The sequence below is a fragment of the Solanum stenotomum genome, chromosome 8 (assembly GCF_019186545.1).
Source record: "Solanum stenotomum isolate F172 chromosome 8, ASM1918654v1, whole genome shotgun sequence".
NCBI classification, from domain to species: Eukaryota; Viridiplantae; Streptophyta; class Magnoliopsida; order Solanales; family Solanaceae; genus Solanum; species Solanum stenotomum.
Window position 1 is genome coordinate 49685928 of NC_064289.1, and position 21875 is coordinate 49707802.

General features: G+C 27.5%; 1 protein-coding gene across 1 annotated transcript; it reads right to left on the reverse strand.

Moving 5' to 3' along the window:
* Positions 1–1473: 1473 nt before the first annotated feature.
* LOC125872555 (L-ascorbate peroxidase 1, cytosolic) lies at positions 1474–4947 on the reverse strand. Its single transcript, XM_049553296.1, has 10 exons — positions 4804–4947; positions 3945–4073; positions 3390–3564; positions 3231–3296; positions 2553–2601; positions 2354–2439; positions 2189–2268; positions 1942–2044; positions 1793–1851; positions 1474–1678 (listed from the first exon to the last, which is right to left on the reverse strand). Exons 2-10 carry the CDS (start codon positions 4061–4063, stop codon positions 1663–1665), a joined length of 753 nt encoding a protein of 250 aa, XP_049409253.1. The 5' UTR covers positions 4064–4073; positions 4804–4947; the 3' UTR covers positions 1474–1662.
* Positions 4948–21875: the final 16928 nt, after the last annotated feature.

Genomic DNA, 21875 nt, shown 5'->3' on the forward strand with positions numbered 1-21875 from the left:
CTTTCTAATTGTATCCTTTTGCTACCAAGCCTGGATATGTACCTTTCAACCTCACCATCAGCCTTGTACATAATCTTATATATATACACCTATTTGCAGTGAAATGGGAATATTTACAGGTGGTAAATCCACTAAGGACGACGTTTGATTATCCTGTAGTGCCTAATGTTCATGTTTCATTGCCAACATCCACTGTGGATCCAAAGTAGCCTCAACATAACTATGTGGCTCTTCATTTTAGCCAAAAAAGGACTGATAATGACCAGGCAAACTAGAAGTGGAGAGGTAAGAGGACATAGGATATAGACAGGTGTTGGAGGAACTTGTGTGGGAGTTGGAGGAGTAGACAAATTCTTGCATCCATAAAGTCTGGACTTTATATCTAGTGGATCTCCTAACCTTCATATCTTGGAGGAACATGAGGGGATGCAAGAGAATGTACCACATCAGCTAAGTTGTGAGCAACATTAGCAGGAGGGACTGAGTCAGGCATAGGACTCTTTTATGTAGTAGAACAACTCATGAGGACTGCTTCAACTGACTTGGGACTAAATTTGTCACCCTGTGGCAAAGCATAGACATCCAATTGTTCTCATTTGATGTAATGAGGGATGTCTCCTAAAGTTAGAGGGGTATTTTTGACCCTTTTCCCCTAATATTATATTGCACGAGGAAAGAGTAAAGTATACATGTCATCTGTCACGCAGTCTTTGTTGATCAATTTCAATAGCTAAAATCATATTGTTCTTGAGTAAACATGATGCATGTACTTCGACCTTATACCATCTTTTTTCTTCTCTTGTTCATTAGGACCCAAAAGATAGTGAAAGGCTTCCATGTTGTAGCCTTGCTATTTTAGAAAAAGAAGAATCTTGTCATTTGGTCAAGAAATACATCGAAAGGCAAAATCTCTTGTACTAAAAATTATATAGAATCCAAAATCTATACATCACTTTCTGACCTACCAACTGTATTTAACGTCAATAGTTAGACTGACACCTCAGTTTGTTGCTAAAAACTAAAATACAAGTGAAGACATCATACATTGAAATTGGTGCATGCCTCTTTAACTAGTATCACCAAACTGGAAATAAGACTATTGACCTATAAATGGAATAGTCAATATCTATCCATCCCATAATGAAGGTGCTGCTTTTACTAGTAAAAACATACGTATGGATACAACGTAACATTAAACATCTTATATTATGTGTCTAAATGCTTTAAAAAATTTAAGACAATTTTAGCTTAGCTATTACTTACTAATCTAAAACTTAACAATAATAGTTGTAGTTTCTATTCTCCATATTTCTCTGTGCACTTTTATCAATTAACAAACAATAAACATAATTCGACAACATCAATCCAATCTCTATACCAATTTTTATCATATTATAATAAACATCGTGCATTTCTTTCCTTAACGTACCAAGTTCAGCTAAGTAATTAATTTAAAATTAACAAAAGCGATGTAACCACAAAAACAAAATACTAGAAACTTATTAATAAGCTGGAAGAGTGTCACAATATCATCGTCTAATGTAGCTGCCAAATTTAAATCATGATATAAAGAGCAGCAAAACACAACAGCTCCAGCGAGCTTTTCAGAAATGAACCATTAACAAAAACATGCCACCACTCCCAGCTCTTCCGATCACCATCTTAAGCTTCAGCAAATCTGGCATTAATAACATAAATTGATAGGTTAGACGTAATATCTAAACAGAATTGTAATATCTTTCAACAAGAAGATATATAGATGAGTTTTCAATTAGTTATATTATATGCCTACCCCAATTCAGAAAGCTTCAAGTGAGCCTCAGCATAGTCAGCAAAGAAGGCATCTTCATCCTGACATAAGCAAAGAGTTGTTCCTATCAGTCAATACAGCCAGCATTTTACAACTTGGATGAATAATATTTACAGTTTATATATACTAACCGCAGCATATTTCTCAACAAGGGGACGGAAAGCAGGGTCACAGAGGAGAGCCTTGTCTGATGGCAACTGTAAGAGCCCTTCTTTTTCCCCACTCAAAAGCTCCCTGACAATAACAAATGTCTTGTAAACAAAATGGGATTGATAATAGTTTGCAGTTAAACACTACTCCAGAAATGAACCACTTTTTTTGAACTAGTATTCCACAAATGGAGAATTGACAAAAGACATGTATGTCTAGTATTCTTACGTGAAGTATGAATTGTCAAAGATAAGAGGATTGGCGGTCCAAGGTCCCTCAAAACCAGAACGCTCCTTGTGACACCTTCCCTGGAGAAAATAACACTAAGAAATAAGTATGTAGGAATAGAACCTAGCAAAAAATAAGATTAAACAGTAAGAGCAGGCAACAAACCAAGGTATGGCCACCAGAGAGTGCAACAATATCCTTGTCAGAAAGACCCATTTGTTTCTTGAACACGTCTCTCAAGTGGTCAGAGCCTGCAATAGGTTTACATATGATTACCAACGCAGGCAAATTGCAAGAAATATTATGTTCCTCTACAGAGTTATGCAATCAAAATTTGCTCTATAAAGCTATCAGTCTATCATACCCTTGGTGGCATCCGGCAAGCGACCTTCAACTGGTGGTTCTGGCTTGTCCTGGAAAGGTAATGTAACCATAGATTTAGATTTCACTAAATGGGTAATTTAACTCTTGACAAGGTTAAGTCACTTATACACCAGCATGAATACTTTAATGAAGTATAAATTGCATAAAGAGAACAATCACCTTACAAATCATTAGAATATGTTGGAAGAAAACAGATGTTAAAATAAGTAAACAGTATAAACTTCTCAAACAACCAACTGCAAAATTAGAATCTAGTTGGTATAAAATTATAAATATGACTTGCCAAAACTTACTCCAGAGGGGTGAAAATGGCAAACTTCGAATATACAAGTAGAACAAAGTTTATGTACATAAAGTAGGAAACGGAGATAAGAGTATGAATGAGAATTCACAATGGAGGAGTTATTTACACACACATTTTCCGTAGTGAAGCATGTGCATATCATAATATCTTAGTTAACCAATACAAATAGAGCAGTATTTCACAAATTGTAGTGGAAGAGACTTGTGCCAAAAGCATAAAATTTCGATAGAAGTTCCCAGTACCACATATCAGTATCCTTACTAATTGGGCCTCAAATTTGGAAGTAAGCACTACTCATTAGTCATGACAAGTCAATTAGAATTGCTACAAAGCTGCATAGACAGTCTAACTAACCTCTCTGCCAGGGTGAAAGGGAACATCAGGTCCTCCAGTAACTTCAACAGCAACGACACCAGCCAACTGCACCAAAAGAAAATAGCAAGTCAGTTCTGCACTTTGTTAAGCAAATATAAACCGTTAAAAAATACTAACAATCAACGCAAGGATACATACTTGATAGAAATCAGCATAGGAGATGGTGGGAAACTGCTCCCTAATGGGCTCCAAGAGTCTGAGAGCAATGTCAAGACCATTGTTTGCACCATGTGCTTGCTCAGCTTTGAACCTCATGGTACCAAAGGGACCACCAGTCTTGGAACACACATCATAGGTACCAGCAGAGTGCCATCTGAGAGAACAGAAAATATCTTTAAGGTCATGGAACAACTTTCCCTTTTTTTGTAAAACATTTACTGCTATCATTTCAATTCACATGAAAGTTCATATTTCAAATATTTACAAATGTGTAATACTATCCATTCATACAAAATTCTCAAAAATTATAATTCCTTGTACCATTTGATCTAATGTGCTGTATTCAGTGTCAAACTAATCATTCAACCATTATTTAAAACATAGCTCCACCATCATTAACATAAAAAAGTACCTAATTAACATACCATAAACCATGCCAAAATTGAAAAATTAGGTAGCATTTTAAACATTTACAAAAATAAATAGGACAATTTAAATATGCAGAAACCGCAAAAAAACAATTGAAGAACATACGCAAGACGGAGCATAAGAGGAGCACAATTCTTCTCAGCAATGAGTCCTCTGAGTTTCCTTTTACATTTGTCAACAGCCTTGAGGTACTCCTCGCTCACAGTGGGATAGCACTTACCCATAGTAATTGTTCTACACAACATTTAAGCACAATAAGATCCCAAGCTTCACAATCAAAAATCAACCGATCATAAACACTTAAAACCTTGTTACTTAAATCAACTTCACCTACCTACACATTTTAGCAAAGAAAAAAGAAGTTCCTAGACACCAAAACCTCTCAAACTAAATCATAGCTAAAACATACATTCATCAAAAAACATTTCACATACATCTTTCTCTTGCAAATTTTATAAATTTATATCAAGTTCAGATGTAGTCTTTAAAATCACGGATCCAGACTCTGTTTCATAAATTTTAAAACTACGCTAAAAACGCAGTGGAAAACATCTACACATATTTCACAACATCAAGGCCATAAAAGAGCTTGAAGACTTCAATCAACTTCACATTTTAGAAAAGAAAAAAGTTCGTAGAGAAACTAAAATCATAGTTAAAACATATATATACATTCATCAAAAAACAACTTATATACTTTTTTTCTTGAAAAATTCATCAATAGTACTACAAAATATTCACATCAAGTTCAGATATCGTCTTTAAAATCACAGATCCGCCTCTGTTATGAGCAGCTAATCCAAAAAAAAAAACGCAGAAAGCCATAAAAGAGCTTGAAAGCTTGAAAACTTCAATCGGCCATTAAAGAGCATGAAAACATGAATCAGCCATTAAAAAAATTGATGAAATACATGTAAAAAACAGAAACAGCATTAGAGAGTAGACAGATGAAAGAGATAAAAACCTGAAGAAGCAGAAATGGAAATGCAAAAGGTTAAACCGAATGGCACGAGCAGAGCACAAGCACTGAAATGAAATGGGAATGAGTCAAGCCAAAAGGGGAAGATATAATAGGGTTTTTGAAGAAAGAGAAGGTTCTAGTAGGTGAATATGGACCGTTGGATTAGTGTGATCGTGTGGTGAGGATTGAGATATGAATTATAAACGGCTGAGATTGGTCTAAATGGGATTTCTTCTTTCTTTATTAGGATCTTTGGATTCGTTGTATGGTTGGTAGGTGAGTGAATTGAAAATTTTGAAGAATTTTGGATTTTTGTGAAAATCGTGGACTCCATCACATCATAGGCGGACTTTTAATTGTCTATTTTAATGACTAAAAAGCCCTTCGTCCTCAACTAATAATTCATTTTTATATTTCCAAGCACAGTATTTGAAAAAAAATAAGATTTTTAAAACTTACTATTTAAAACCATTCTTAGATATTTATGTGACTAAAAATTATTTTTAAAAAAATTTAAACTTAAATTATTTTTAATTACAATAAAGGGACACTTTTTTTGAAACAGACTAAAAAAAATAAAACATCACATAAACTAGGACAGAGAAAGTAATAGTTTTGTTTGGCGATTAATTTTAAAAAAAAAAGTTGAGCATCAACTAGTATATAACCAAATTTTTAAAAAAGTGTTTCTAGGTATATTTTCTCAAAATTACTTTTCAATAATGCTTTCTTTTTTAGTTTTTACTATTCTCTAAAACACTTGTTTTTACTACTCATGAAGGATCACGAATATGATGATTATCAATAACGATTGTGGTGAAATGATAAATATTTTTTTATCTTTAATCAAAAGGTTTCAGGTTCAAATCTCCTTAATTACGAAATCTGCTTTTTTACCCCCTCCCATTTGAAACTTTTATTTAATATTTACATAACTCAGCTTCAAACCAGTTACCTAGCGATAACAAGGCTAACAATGACATACCATAGAAGCACATAGAGGGTAGTCAAGTCATTTATCAAGGAAAGATGTTTAAAAAGCAAATGTGAACGCATGAAATACTATGAAGATTCGTTTTGTATGTTGAACAAGCCTTGTGTCCTCACAAGTCACAGCCCAATTGATTTCCACATCGTGGCGTGGAAATGGGCACATGACTGAAGGAGCCATCAGCACCTGACCAATAAAATTGCCGCCTTTTGTTGACATTGACAGCAAAATCAAGAGATATCATAAACAACAAAAGCACCTAGTTTTAGGAAGAATGGCATGGTCCTCTTAATTGATCCTAACCATGTGACATCCACACGTACCAATTTTAAACAATAAAATTAGATTTTAAGATTGGAAAAATGGCCCAAATTTGATTAGAATGATAACAAGATCTATTCACACTATAAACTAATTTCTTTAAGGACATTTTTTATCTTTTTAACTTAAAAGTTGAATATATTCTTTAAGGATAAATCATTTTGGCCATAAAAGTTTGGCCCAAATTCGGTCAGAATGTTAAAAAGATCTATAAACTAGTTTCTTTTTTATATTTCTATCCTTTAACTTAAAAAATTGAATATATTCTTCAATCATACTGTCAATACATTGAAAATAGTTAATGACATTAATTATTAATGATTTGACAAATAAGAAACTTTATAAATAATATTAAATTAAATATTTAAGATATATATTATCTTTTGAAAATATATTACTGATAACTAATATTATGAAAAAAAAACTGATTTATATTTTTCAAATTAGTATATTTCAATGGAACTAATCATAAAAACTAAAAGCACAAGATTTCTATGAACATCATGAAATGCATGTTTGACAAAAAGATTAATATTATAAATAAATGTCATAAATTATTAAAATATTTGACAAAAAAATAATCTATCAAGTCTAACTAAAAAATAAATGACTTGCAATGTGAAGTCTCAACTCAATATTACTAAAACAAATCAAACTGAAAATATAACATAAGTTCTAAATTCAAAACAAATTAGTCTTATTTCAAATTTCAACATAACATACATAAATTTGATTTAAAAGAAAATAAAAACCTAAGTCTATAATCTTACTCAACAATGAATTCTACTTTAATTTTAAAATTAGAATACTATCAAAATTATGCCAATAGAAAAAAGCATGGCATGGAAAATAGATAATACCAAAATTGCATGGAATCACATGAAGTAAAGGTTGAGAATGAGAAGGAAATGAAATATAAAAAATAAAAAATAAAAAAGAGCTTTTAGAAAAATTTAGAATAATAAAAATACAAAAAAAGAATCTAAAATAATAGAAATTAAAAAAAATGAAAAAATAAAAATAGAAATAAAAAGAAGAAATTAAAAAGTAATCAGCTTGTAATTACCAGCAATTCACAGACTTGGCCTAGGATTTGGAGAGTGTAATTACCCCTGCCAATTACACTTAATTACATGGCCAATCAAACAGGTCAAATAGCGTAATTACACTAAATTACACCAAATTCAATTACCAGAGTAGCTTTCCAAATAGTCCCTAAGTGATTTCACACATTCTTCTCTTGTAAAATTTCAAGATATATATATATATATATATATATATATATATATTGTCAAATTGTGTTTTACAAAATAAAAAATTGTGACATCAGTAGTAAGAAAAATTCTTTCACTTTAATCATACACGTCTTGGTATTGTTTAGCCATAAATATTTTCAAATATATCTGCCAGAAAAACAGAAAATAGTGTTTGGCTAGGTCTAATGTATTTTGAGTTATCATTTTTTAAATATTTTACAAATTATGTTTGAAAATTATTAAATTATATAGTTTAATTTTATTCAAACATAATAAAAAAAAATACTTAATTGAAATTTAGAGGTCATTTTAGTGACAAAAATAAGTAATGATTTATAATTTATCAAGTCGACGTAATATAGGGGATAAAACTTGTACGATTAATACTATTAATGTCCGACTCTCTTTGGTTCGACATATATGAACTATACACATGATTTCTATAACTATTGACATTTATCAAGTCTAATGTGTTTTGAATTGTCGTTATCCCAATATTTTACAAATTACATTTAAAAAATTATTTAACTATATAGTATAATTTTTTTAAAACATATAATTAAAAATATTACTTAGTTGAAGGTCATTTTAGTAACAAATATAAGTAATGATTCACAATTTATCATATCAACGCAATAGAGAAGATAAAACTTGTATGATTAATACTAGTGATGTCTGACTCTCTTTGGTTCGACACATATGAACTATATGCATCAGTGTTTTAAAAGGCGGGGGCATGAGGCGAGGCGTTTACTTAGTATAGGGCAAGACGTAAGCCTCGAGACGTGGGGCGTAAGCCCTATGGATCTTTAAATTTTTAATTTATACTATAGTATAATAATATAATAACACTAAATTATAAAAGTAAATCAATAGTTTGAAATAATTACAAATATGATTAAATAAACTAATAGAAAATAAAAGTTCTAACACGATTATACAAGTATAAATAATCCAATATCGTAACTTTCTAATAATAAAAGAATCACTATTTCTCAAAAATATATTTTTTATCATACTATACAATTTACCCCCTAAAAGAAAATAAGTAATAACCTTACTAGTATCATATGATATAAACATCACTCCATCATGAATAAAAATGAAATTACTTTCAAAGCACTACAAGAAAAGTATGGATTACATGGAGATTTTCCTAGGGATATTATACGAAAATTCGCAGGAAATTAAGTTTACTACAGATTTTCCTACTAAAAAGAACCCGAAGGTAAAACCTTCATAGGTAATTATTTCTTATGAATTTTCTTGCAAAAGATATTTAAAATATCACGAAAATTTTGGTAAAAATTACCAAAAAAAGGAGCTCTTATGGATTTTAACTTAATCCCTGCCCCAACTCCCAAGTATTAATGTAGTTTCCCTTTGAAATTATATTCTTTCAGTGCTACTTGTCATGTCATTATAAATGCTACTCTTTTGGTATCGTGGTACAAAAGTACCACTGGAATTACAGTAATTTTTTGTGTTTTTTTATTTGATTATTTTTTAAAACTAAATTAAATTAAATTAATTGAGTATTTAAAATATAATTTAGATATTTATAAATTATACAAGAAGTACTATAAATTCATCTCGTATTAATATGGTATGGAATATATATCTTAAAATGTTTCCTAAAATTCAGGTAATTTAACTCTTAAAAAATGAAACACGACAATTAATTATATATTTAAAATAAATCACTACTACCCAACATATCATGAAAATTTTATGCTAACACTTTGTATAAGATAATAATCATGACTAAGCATATTAAATGTAGACAAATTTAAATTATACATACAAGGTTCTTATAAATAAATAATTGAAAAGATAAATATATTTATAAGTTTAAAGTGCAAGAAATTTATAAATAATAATCGATAGTATATCTTATTAGGTATTTGTGGTATTTATATTATTAATTTATCTTTTAGCAATTATATTTTAACATACGTAATTATATATTTGTAAACAAATAACATTTAATAACTTATTATAGATAAATTCTATTATTTTTAATGCTTGTAACCAAAAATATATAAATTGGATATACAAGTAAAAATAATTTATTTTTCATTTCATATAATTCTATCAATTAGGGGGTAAATAAACTTCATATTAATAATGTATATAATCGAATTTTTCTCTACTTATAAGTACTGCATGACTTATTAAATAATACACTATTTAATATAAAAATAACATCAAATCAAGATTGATTACACTTATGATATTACTAGGGAAATTGTTCGCGCTTCGCGCGGCTATAAGAAATATTTATTGGACAATAATATATAATATTTATATTCATGTTAGTATCAGACATATAAATAATATTGATATTCTCTTCATATGCGATATGATACATTTTTTTCATACATCTTTTAAGTGCAAACTATTCATGTGTATATAGAAGAATAAATTATTTACCACGGTGAAGTAAATGAGATAGAGATCATATTTTGAAATAACAATGTATTGTATACATATTTTTTACGATCCTCTATACAAATTCTGATTTCGTAAAAAAACAAAATTGAAGTTCTTCATTGNGTTTCATAAGACCCCTACTCAAGAATATACTTTTTATTTCATATTTGAAATTATATTTTTCTTATATTACTATTATATATAAATAATTTTGGTTATTAAACACATTATTTAAGGAAAAATCTTCCGAAGAACAAAGACCCACAAATAATTTAAAATTGTAAAAATCATAAAATTTGAGTAGGAATAATAAATTGAACTAAGACTCTTAGTATAATTTTTTAGCACTCAATATTTCAAAATATATATATTTTATATTAATGAGGTATTTCATAATCGCGCGAAGCGCGATCAAATTCACTAGTAAATATATAAATGTGAAAATAAGGGATAGAAATACAATAATGAAAAAAACAATTGGTGACTGCATAAAAAATATAAATACATTTCAAACAAAAAAGAACAGTGACGAAAACAAATTGTTATATAAAAAAAAAAGCATCATAGAATTTAATATTTTTGTTTTAATTATTTTCTTGCAAGCATAATAAAATGAAGCTCATTATCATCGTAATTTTTTTTAAAAATGAGATAGTTATATTAATTGTGCTTCATAACAAAAAAAAATAGAATAGTAAAGAACCAAATGAATAACATTGCCAATACATGTAGTTAATTTACTTATATAGACTAAAGTTTAAAAAATTCTAACAAAAGTAGCTACCTTACCAATACAAGTCAAAGTAACAACAAAATTTCTAGCAAAAAATAATCCCTAATTATGCTTCAAAAAATGCTTTTCTTCTATTATCTATTTATCTTCCTTTGTAAGTAGATCCGCCATCATATTTTGTACTCCATTTGTGAACATCTTCATTATATGCTACCAATTGAATTTAAAAAAAACATAATTATGAATAAATAAAATATCATACCAATTGAAAGTGATTATACCAAAGAAAGAAAAAAAAATCTAAACTATATGTAATATATTTGGTATTATTTTTTCAATTGTACTAACAGTAAATAAGAATCATCTCTTGAAAACTCACACATATTGTAATCAAACTATATTATATTCAACAAATTGACTATTGAAGAGAACAATCACATACTAACAACACATTGTTCATACTTACAAAAAAAAATTAATCATACTTGCTTGGAGAATGATAATACATATATAAATAAAATATTAAGAAAGCATATCCAAATACATAAAAATAAAAAGAGATTTGAGAATGAAATATTTCTTACCTTTCATGTACATCTTTTTCGTTACATATTAGTTAATTCACAAACTAATATGATAAAGAAGAGAAAATATATTCTTGAATGTGAATTTTTATGAAATTAAATATTATTTAGATAGGGAAAATGTAGAAAATAAAAAGAAAGAATTGGAAATGAAATATTTCTCACCTTCATGTACTTCTTTTTTGTTACGTGTTAACTAATTCACAAACCAATATGATAAAGAAGGGAAAGGATAATCTACACATTGTTCATTATTAAAAAAAAATAATTTAATCATACTTGCTTGGAGGATGATAATACATACATAAATAAAATATTAAGAAAGCATATCCAAATACATAAAAATAAAAAGAGATTTGAGAATGAAATATTTCTTACCTTTCACGTACATCTTTTTCGTTACATATTAGTTAATCACAAACTAATATGATAAAGAAGAGCAAATATATTCTTGAATGTGAATTTTTATGAAATTAAATATTATTTAGATAGGGAAAATGTAGAAAATAAAAAGAAAGACTTGGAAATGAAATATTTCTCACCTTCATGTACTTCTTTTTTGTTACATGTTAGCTAATTCACAAACCAATATGATGAAGAAGGGAAAGGATAATCTTGAATGTGAATCTCCATGAAACTAAATATGAGTTTATATAGGCAAAATATAGGAATACCATAAGACATCATAAACTTACAAATTAATTTTTGGAGGTTATGAACATGAAAATTATGAGAGTCTTGAATATTATTAAAAATACAAATTAAAGAGGTGTAGGTCATGGATAATTACTCCTTGACTCCTTATAAATAAATTAAATAATAAAGAGAAAAACACTTAAAATATAAATTTTTTTTATCATTTTATGATTAGAAGTGAGGCTAACAAAGAAAAAAAAAGAATGTGAAGAGTCTTTGTTATAAATGTTACTCCATTAATAAAATATTTATTTGTAATAAATTAAGTAATTTTGATTTTATAATACAATAATTAATTTAAATAAGAAAAAAATGAGAAAAAAAACAAATACAAATGAAGGCCATAGAGAGGTGCCACATCATCTTGTCTATGTTTCTCCTTTATATTATATACTAGTGAACTTAGCCGCGCTTCGCGCGATCATAAATAGCTCGTTAAATTCGTCTAACAACTTTTTATAATGTATCAAATATTTAAAATTTCAAGTCTTAATTATATCTAATATACATGCATGATTTTATTTAAAAAGTGTAGGTAGATCGTGTTTGTCCGTTTCTACGTCTATATAGAGTCATAGACACGCATTCACATAATTGTGGATAATAATTATGAACGATTGTAATGGTAAAAATCATTCTTTGGACTATTTTTTAAAACAAATATATATGATTAATCTGCATTAAATATTATTGATAAATATGAGATATAAAATCAAAAATTGATTTAAAAAAAGATAAATATTATTGTTAGTCAAAAGAACATCACTCTTTTTTGTCTAGCTTTAAACTATATTAATATAAGAATTAGGTAGAAAGGATTGATAAGACATGTTATTAAATAGAGAAAACAAACATATGAAGGTCTTATGTAACTCGTGATATATAAATTAGATGTAATAAATATGATAGATTTTTTTAAAATTATTAATTAAATTGATTAATGAAAAGAATAAGAAAAAATTCTAAAAAAAAAGGAGATAAAATATAAATAATTTTCTAGACTATAAAAATGTCCCTACATATATCATTACCTTATTTATATATAGCTTTATTATTATTATAGTGAATTTATTCACCCTTGCGCTGATTAATCTTACAACTCAATCATATATTTGAAAGATCTCAATTTTCAAAATCAAATATTTTGATTTTTCTCCAATTTTATATTAGTTCTTAATTTATACATTCTTTTATGATATGATTTTATATCACTTCAAAAACATTTAGTCTTCTATAAATACTTGTGTAGTGTACACTATACATGTACTTATAAGCAAATCATATTTTATTTTTTATTTTCTTAATAGGAAGTAAAAAAAGAAAAGAATTTCAAGAGATATTGTATCTATTTTTGTGTATAGGATATATATAGTTTTTTGAAACCTAATTTTTAAAGAAAAAAAACCATTAACACATATACAAAGAAATTTATCAAAAGAAAAAAAAGATCCACAAATTATATTGTTCATATCGTGTTTTTTGAATATTGAGAATAAATGAACCACCATAGCATTATGGTACTCTTCAATAAAATTTATTTTAAAATTGATGCGTTGAAGAGTTGTTTCTTCAATAAAGGTATTTGTTTATCCTTTTTTTACGATTAGTTTTGATAAATAAAAGTAAATCAATAGGAAGAAGAATCAAAATAGAAAAAAATAGATTAATAGAATTTCTAATTTTTAAGGGATGCTTATGTAAATATGTATATATCTTTGCATAAATGTCAATAGACAAAGTAAAAAAAAAAACATAACAACACACGTAACCAATAATTAAGATGATTATAAATAAAAATTCTTACAAACTAAATATAAAATACGTTGATTATATTGAAAGTCTAAACAAAAATTCATATAAACGTCAACTATTCAAATTTAACTTTAAATAAATTAGATTAACAAAGATACATATGACAATGAATATGCAAAGTAAAAAGACGTATTATTCTTTTGAATTCTCTATCTGATAATACATAATCCTATCCAATCTAGTACAAAATAATTGCAAAAAAAAAAAACTAAAATAATACATTTAAACAACTTACCAGATACTGTGAAATCAGACCTTTAGCCTTTATAGGCATAACCAAATAACCTACAAAAAAAGGAAGCTTCATGGTGACATATAAATTGACAATATAAAATGAATTAAAAAAAAACATAGAGAAACATAGACATCACATGATCACAATGACAAATAAATTGAAAATATAAAGAGAATTAAGGAATATGGAAGAACATACAGGAGTATAGACATTGAATATATTAATTGCTCAATTTAATTAGATATTAAAATTATTGATGACCTAAATGAACAAAACGGATAAAGAAGGTAAACTGCATTGTTTATTTGGTTTAATTAGAAAATAAAAGAATCATTAAATTAATGATAATGACTTTTGAGATTTCTAAATTAATGTAATTCAAAAATAATTTATAGGTTTTCTTAATAATTTAGAAAATGAAAAAAAATGTAAAAAATTTAAGAAAAAAGATAAATGTCATTCTTGACTTTAGAGGCATGTCACATCACCTCCCATACATCCAGCTTTATTTTATATATATAGATAGATTAGGAAGGAAAAAGTAGTAAGATTTTAACTTACTTGGAAGGGATTAAATAAGTAAAATAGGAAAGAAATGGAGCAATTTAAGGAAAAGATATGAATGACATTAATTGTGAGATTAAGGGGAGAAAAAAACCAACGTAAAAGAAAGAATTGAGAAAGGTTTTAAAAGATATGAATAACATTAATTTTCAGCAATATTTATTGTAAAATATTTAATGTATAATATTATTTTTTATTTAATTACAAAATAAGTGATAAATAAAAAAAATGTCAAAAATAAATAAATATGATTCCTGGCTTTAGAAGCATGCCACATCAGCCGCCCTATCTTTCAGCTTTATATTATTATATAGATACATTTTTCTACGGATAAATAACATGTCATGTAATTTTATTGTTTTGTATCTTTCAAATAATAATAAAAAAAGACATTATTGATTATTAGTGAGATTAAATATTAATTATACACAAGTCTAAAATATTGATCCTACCATTTGTGATAATGTTCTAACACTGTATTAGATTGATATTGTATAATAAATTTTTAAGCCTAAAAGTAGAGAAGATATTTTAACAATAAAATTCATTCTATAGTTCCTTTTAAATTTCAAGAAAAAAAAATCAGTTAAATTATATCAAAAAAATAATATTCAAGTATGCATATTTCCAAGTAAATCCTTCAAAAATCTCCAATCAAATTCAGAATAATAAAATTCCCAAATAATTTTAAAGTGAGAAAATTCCCAAGTAAATCCCTATGAAATAAATCCGCAACAAAATTTGTGGAACATGAATTCCCAAGTAATATCACATATAAAAATATTTTTAGATAAATTCTCAAGTAATTATTCCTAGTTAAATCTGAAAATAATTTTATCTAGGATTTTTCTTGCAAACCGATTACAAAAAATACTTCTTACATTACTTGTGAATTTACTTGTGAAAATGGTACTTGCAAATTATCCGCCCCAAATAATTCTCCAGGAAATAGTTTTGTGAAAATGGCGCCAAATTTACTTACCAATTTTTCTAGGGAAATATTTTTCACAGGTAACAAGATCTAGAATTTAGGAATTTCATATTTTCGCATGAAAATTCATAGGAAATTTCTGCAAAAATAATCCCCAATTGTAAAATTCGTAGGTAATTTACAATTTTCTAGTAGTGATGGCTAAATAAAATATGATAATTTTGAGACATATGACAACATCATGAAGACAATTGATAAGTGAAAAAGTAAAATTTTGCGACGTATTTTTAAAAGAAATATTACGTAATATATAATTACTTTCATGGTGTTGCAAAATAGGAAAGATACGATATTAAAACTTGTTATTTGAGTTATTCTCAATCTTCTTATCTCAATAGATTAAAAATTATTAAGTATCATTCAATTATTCAATAATTATGAGGGTCAACAATGTTAACTAAAGATTTTAACACATAATTTGTGTAAGATCTGTTAGGTGAGCCTTGAGTGTGCTTAGGGCGTACAATCAAACGCTTAGGGCGTAAGTCTTAGAAAACTAAGCCCCACATTTGAGTCTCAAAACGTTTTGTTAGAGTCCCGCCCTAGGGCGAGCCCCGAGACTAGTCCCAACAGAGTTTTTTAAAACACTGATATGCATGATTTCTATAATTATTGACGTTTACTAGGTCTAATTTCATTAGTTCATCAGTTATGTATCTGTGTTTGAGAGACCCACACTTTTGGGTTTCAACTGATTTTCATTTTGTGTTAAATAGATATAAATTTCTTAAGATTAAAGTGTTCAATAGGTACTAGCTAAGTTAAGGTGTCTAATTGAAATATGCGGACAAATTTAACTAGTTGCATATGACTTAAGCCTAAAAATTTAATTATAAAGGGATTAAAAAAAAAGGCGGTGGACATGGGAGGGAGAGGGAAACAGTACAATTCAACGGGGAACAATATAATAGTTAGATTTTTTTTAGGAGTACTATAATTTAATATCCTCAAACAAAACATCATAATTTAAAATAATTAAAAATAATATTTTAATATTATCAATATATCGCGCGAATACTTATATCAATTATTATTTTAAAGATAATGTCATGAACCGGAGTGGTTGATGTTATTGGATCGCGAGAGGCCCCTTTGGTCACCCACATGTTCCCATTTTCATGCCACCATATGCAAAATAATTGGAAGTGAGAAGTTTCATTAAAATTTTGAAAGGAATCATTTATAGCATCCATGCGTTCACATTTGTTTCTTAAATAAATTAAAGATGCTGCCAGCCATATGTCTCTATTGATATGATATTTATTTTTGGTTTTTAAGTCATTGACGGTCCCTCAAAGTTGTCCGTATAATTTACTTAAATATCTCAATTAGGAGAGTACTTTCCCTAGATAGTCACCCATATTTGAGAAATTATCTAGTAATATCACTTATGCTTGTTTTAGGACTACAATATCACTCAACTTTATATATTTTCTCCAAAATATGTTTGACATAAAAAAATATTATTCTCTCTCCTATTGGGATGCCATGTCACATTTTCATTTTTCTTAAAAAAATTAATTTTTTAAAAATAACTCATATGTTATATTCAATAAAAAAAAATAATTATTTATCATTTTTAGTTTTTTACTTTAGCATATTAAGAGATAGACATTTTTTCTATTATTACATTTAACATTAATTATTTTTCTAAATCATTTCTCAAATCATTCCTTTATTAATTTCTTAAAGAATATGCAAAGTGCACACTTTTAATGGGATTTCATGTCATATTATTCTTTTTTAATAATATTTTTTACTTTTTTTAAACTGGAAAATTTAGTTTCTACTCCTTTCGTCCATCTTTACATCTTTACTTGTTCAGTATTAATTTGACATATCTCTTAAGAAATAATAAAAATAAGTTTACTATATCAATCTTTTAAAATAATAAATTTTATATTTTAAAAAATACATTGGCAAATGACTATAATTAATAATAAGAGTGAATTAGGAATTAAGTAATAAATTACCACTTGATTTTCTAAAGTAAACAAGTAACAAATGAATAATTATTTATAACGTAATGAATAAATAAAAATGGACAGAGGGAATAGTTGCTAGAAAAAAATCCGTAAAAAGAGTTAGTTGATATAATATTCTTGATTTTTTATAAATACGTAAAAATTGTTCTCTAATGTCACTTATTTTTCTTTTTTATTTTGTTCACTTTTACTTGTTTTTAATGTTCACCTTGCGCATTTTATAAGAGCTTCAAGAATGAATTATTTGAAAAATGATTTAGAATAAATAATTAGCATTACAAATATAAGTTGTTTAAAAATATTCACTTTACGTTATGTAATTATTATTTTTACCGAGTATATCATATGGGTTGATTTAAAAAGTTAAATTTTTTAATTACTAGTAAAAAAGGAATAATGTGACATAGGAGAGAGAAAAATGTTTTTTGTGTCAAGTATATTTTGAGGAAAATTACTCCAATTAGGACTACTACGTATTAGATACACTTGTTGGGATATATACTATCAACCATATGTTTAGATATAATATTTATTATAGAATAATTATTTATTCAGTTTTAATAGATAATATATTCGTTTGTGGTGTCTGTTTATTTATATAGTAGATAATTTAGTGTATAGAGTTTTATCTTATATACAAAGGATTAAATCATCGGTAAGTATAAATTTTTTGTTCACAATCTAAGATGGAAAATGGATATGTCATCGATACGATTGTAGCACAAGATTATATATAATTTATCTTGATTATGAGAATGGTATAGTTCCAACTTCTTATGCTATGTCATTTTGTATGTATTGAACGGGACCAGAAGATATAGTTGTTTTAGACTGACTGACAAAAGCATATTCTTTAAACTGTTAAATGGACTTATATTCTTAATTTTGATATAACTATTATGATTTGTATGTATTAATTATCCTTTTAATTTATTAAAAGGTGAGATTCTGAGATGGGTCAATATGTCTGGTAAATTAGATGATAATTATATATATTGTTGAAATAATAAGTTAATTGATGGAATCCATGTCTCGATATAGAGATTGATGATAGTCGTTTTGAGAAACTTATAAGTTTTCATCGTGTCAAACCTTACAAGTGAATTTTTGAATCCGACACATGAAATAAGTTAAGCAGTGCTCTCAAGGAAATTAATTTTTGAATTAAATTCGTCAATAATTTTGATTAGTATTTGTAATCTTAACATGTGGAATTACATAAGTGTTCAATGGAGAATTTTGAAATATAAATAGAGTGTGATTACGTGGAATGATTTGTAATTTATTATGGTAAGAATAATTCAAATTAATTATATGAAAATATATCCATAATAGAAAGCCTTATTAATTAATTTTGTGGTTCCTACCGTACCCATATTTAACTAGAACTCATAATCCTATTTTCTAGGAAAAAAGAACAAAAGATTGTGACTTTTTAGTTCTTGAAAATAACGTGTCTTTTTGTTCTTGTTTTTGGACTGTGAAGAAATCTCTATAAGTAGGGATTCTTCTAACCTAGAAGGTGAATGAGTTTTCCATTCGATACTTGCCCACCCAAGTATTGAGAGAGTTCGGATGTGAACGTGGGATCACCGTAGAAGACCGTGAATTGTTGTTTAACTTGTGGAGTCGCTTGAAGGTCTAACTCGTGGATTCACTTGAATGTATTTGCTCACGCTTCAAGAGGTAATTTTTGAATTAAATTTCAGCAAGTTTATGTGTTCTAGCATAAACACATTGATTATCTATTATTAATGTAAGCAATATGATTCTCGTATGCTTCCACTGCGCATATAGTTTTCCAACAATCCCTACATTATTAATACATGTATAACTCTAACCAGCTACCAAACAGCCCCTAACGATGTAGTGGATGCGATAGTTCCTCCATTAATCAGATATATCTGATTCAAATTGTGGATATGAAAAAATCCTTAGCATGACGCGCTTATCCTAGCTACAACGAATTTAAATCAGTAGGACTTCAATACGAATTTCTGACATCAAATGAAAAATAAAAAAATATATAGATTAAAGTTTGTATTGGATTGTGATAAGTAGGAAAATAAAAACACGTGAGTAAATTTGTTCTTACGAGATGAAGAATAATGATTCTAAAAGTCATTGAAAAAAAACACGGCACACAATATCGTATAAATAAATTGAGAGTATATTTGTCATTAACGAAATTTCCAATGAATAAAATTGGATTAATTATCTATATACACACTTTTATTTTTCATAATTTTCATTATTCCCTACCATTTTAAAATATTTCCAAAATTTCTTATTCAAGTCATCCGGATACGTAAGTATTTTAACATTAACCCATGTTTTTTCTTCCTTTTTTCACTCTTTTCATCTCTCCTAATTTCACTCCACAATCTTATCTGTTACAATTTTCATCTCAATTTGAATTTCAAAAGGATTCTCTCTCTAGTCAATCAAATTTAAACCACTGAATTAGGTACTTTTCATATTCTCCATTGTCGTTTTTTTCATTTTTTTTGTTTTTACCCTTTTTTCCTGATACATATGATTCTCCATTGTATCTGATTCTCCGTCCATCCTTATTTTTTGCAATGTATCATATTCATATTTAAGGTGTTGATATATAATTTTAATGTTGTTGAATATTCGTTTAGTTTTATCACGTTCAATATAAATATACTTGATACATAAATACTATCTAATGTATCATTTGCAGGTATCAAGTTTTTCAAAGTACTATCAATCTTATTCAAATTTAAAAGGCTATATAGACAATAACAAATCAACTATGTGTTATGTATCTGCATTCTTTAATATTTGTTCAGTCTTATCCAACTTAGAATGCGATGTATATGTAATATTAGCCAATAATAATCTTGATATATAAAAACTCAAACGACATGGAACAATCTGCAAACATTAAAAAATTTAGTGATACTTTATATGAAATACATTTTTTTCAATTTTCAAAGCAACACCTATCTAACAACAAACTAACACATATCGACACAATTTTGTACCATCTTATAACATGTACTAGGTATATTAAAATTATCAATGATACAACCATTCACAAAAATCCAAGATTGATATATATTAATGTATCATCCACATTTGTCTTGATCAAAACAAGTAATTTACGTTTCTTAATTGTTACATATTTATATGTACAATATACACAATAATAACCTGATACATTACACAAATTTGTGATAAACACACTCGATATTCAAAACGTATCTGATCCGTCTCAATTGTTAATCCATTTATTACATATATCATATATAATATATTATGATATACATTTTTATACAAATCACATCCGAATACAAAATAATGACCACATCATAATCTATAGATACAAAATTACAATACACGTGGGTCGTTTACCACTAATGTATCATGTCTTACATATTCACATCAAAATGACAAAACAAAACTATAACATTGATACATTAAAAAAAAACTATATACCAATGGTGGAGAGGGCATAGGGAATGCCGGAGGAGGTGGTTGAACGGTCGGAGATGGATAAGGAGATAATACAAAAGATAATTCCTTCGTCGGATAAGAAGTCAATGAATTAATGGCACAAACACCGTATGAAAAATTACATGGAAAATCATTGTTTCTTCGTATATATCCATACCCCTTCACTCCCCATGATGTACCCCATGAGTTCTTGATCATTCAGTGGTCATCATGTTCCTAACTTTTGCTTTTATCGCAACCATTTGATTTGCATTCTTTTTCTTCCTATTTTTCCATCAAAATCCTTGATATTTTAATCAATTGAGCAACTTTTTATAACTTGATAAATACCAATCATTGTTGTATCATCAATTACTTCAATCTTGAGTGAACATCTCACAGTCCCATCATCTTTCTTCTCTTCCATAGTAAAGCTGCTTTTTGCTTCATTTTTCTTGAGAGAACAAAGTGCACGTTATTTTTGGGATTCTTGAGAGAAGAAAGGGCAAAGAAATGTGTAAAAAAAGAGTAACAAATAAGAGTGCCCCTCTATACAATTGGAAAACAACAATCGTTCCATCAATGCTAACATTGACAGGTTGTAACACAAAGAAGGGCAGTTCCTCATGTGGAACTTTTACGATTTCGAATTGATGAAAAAAATGAAAATCTGAATTTTGAATTTTGTAAAGTTATTGCACATTGGATGGATTGATATCAATAAGATCTGCATGATTTAAGGGAAAGAAAATCAATTTTATGTTAATATTCCATATTAAGCGCAACAGACAAGTTTTATAATGTATCACAATTAGTGTATCCGAATGAAACTTTTGTATTCGGATGACTGATATTTTAAGGAACTTTAAATAGAAAAGAGTAGGAATAAGATGTAATATAGATCTTACACTATGAAATTCATGTAAGTTATACTATAAAATTAAACTAAATTGGGTTTGCTATTGGAATTCCTTAGTTTCTCTTCTCACTATGTTCTGCATGGATATAATAT

What these genes read in the sequence shown, in the direction of transcription:
- LOC125872555 (XM_049553296.1), bottom strand. Translation starts at nt 4,063, where the DNA reads ATGGGTAAGTGCTATCCCACTGTGAGCGAGGAGTACCTCAAGGCTGTT. An exon ending in CCTTTCACCCTGGCAGAGAG is followed by an intron (nt 2,602 to 3,230) that starts GTTAGTTAGACT and finishes TTACCTTTCCAG; the next exon opens with GACAAGCCAGAACCACCAGT. An exon ending in CTTGCCGGATGCCACCAAGG is followed by an intron (nt 2,440 to 2,552) that starts GTATGATAGACT and finishes AACCTATTGCAG; the next exon opens with GCTCTGACCACTTGAGAGAC.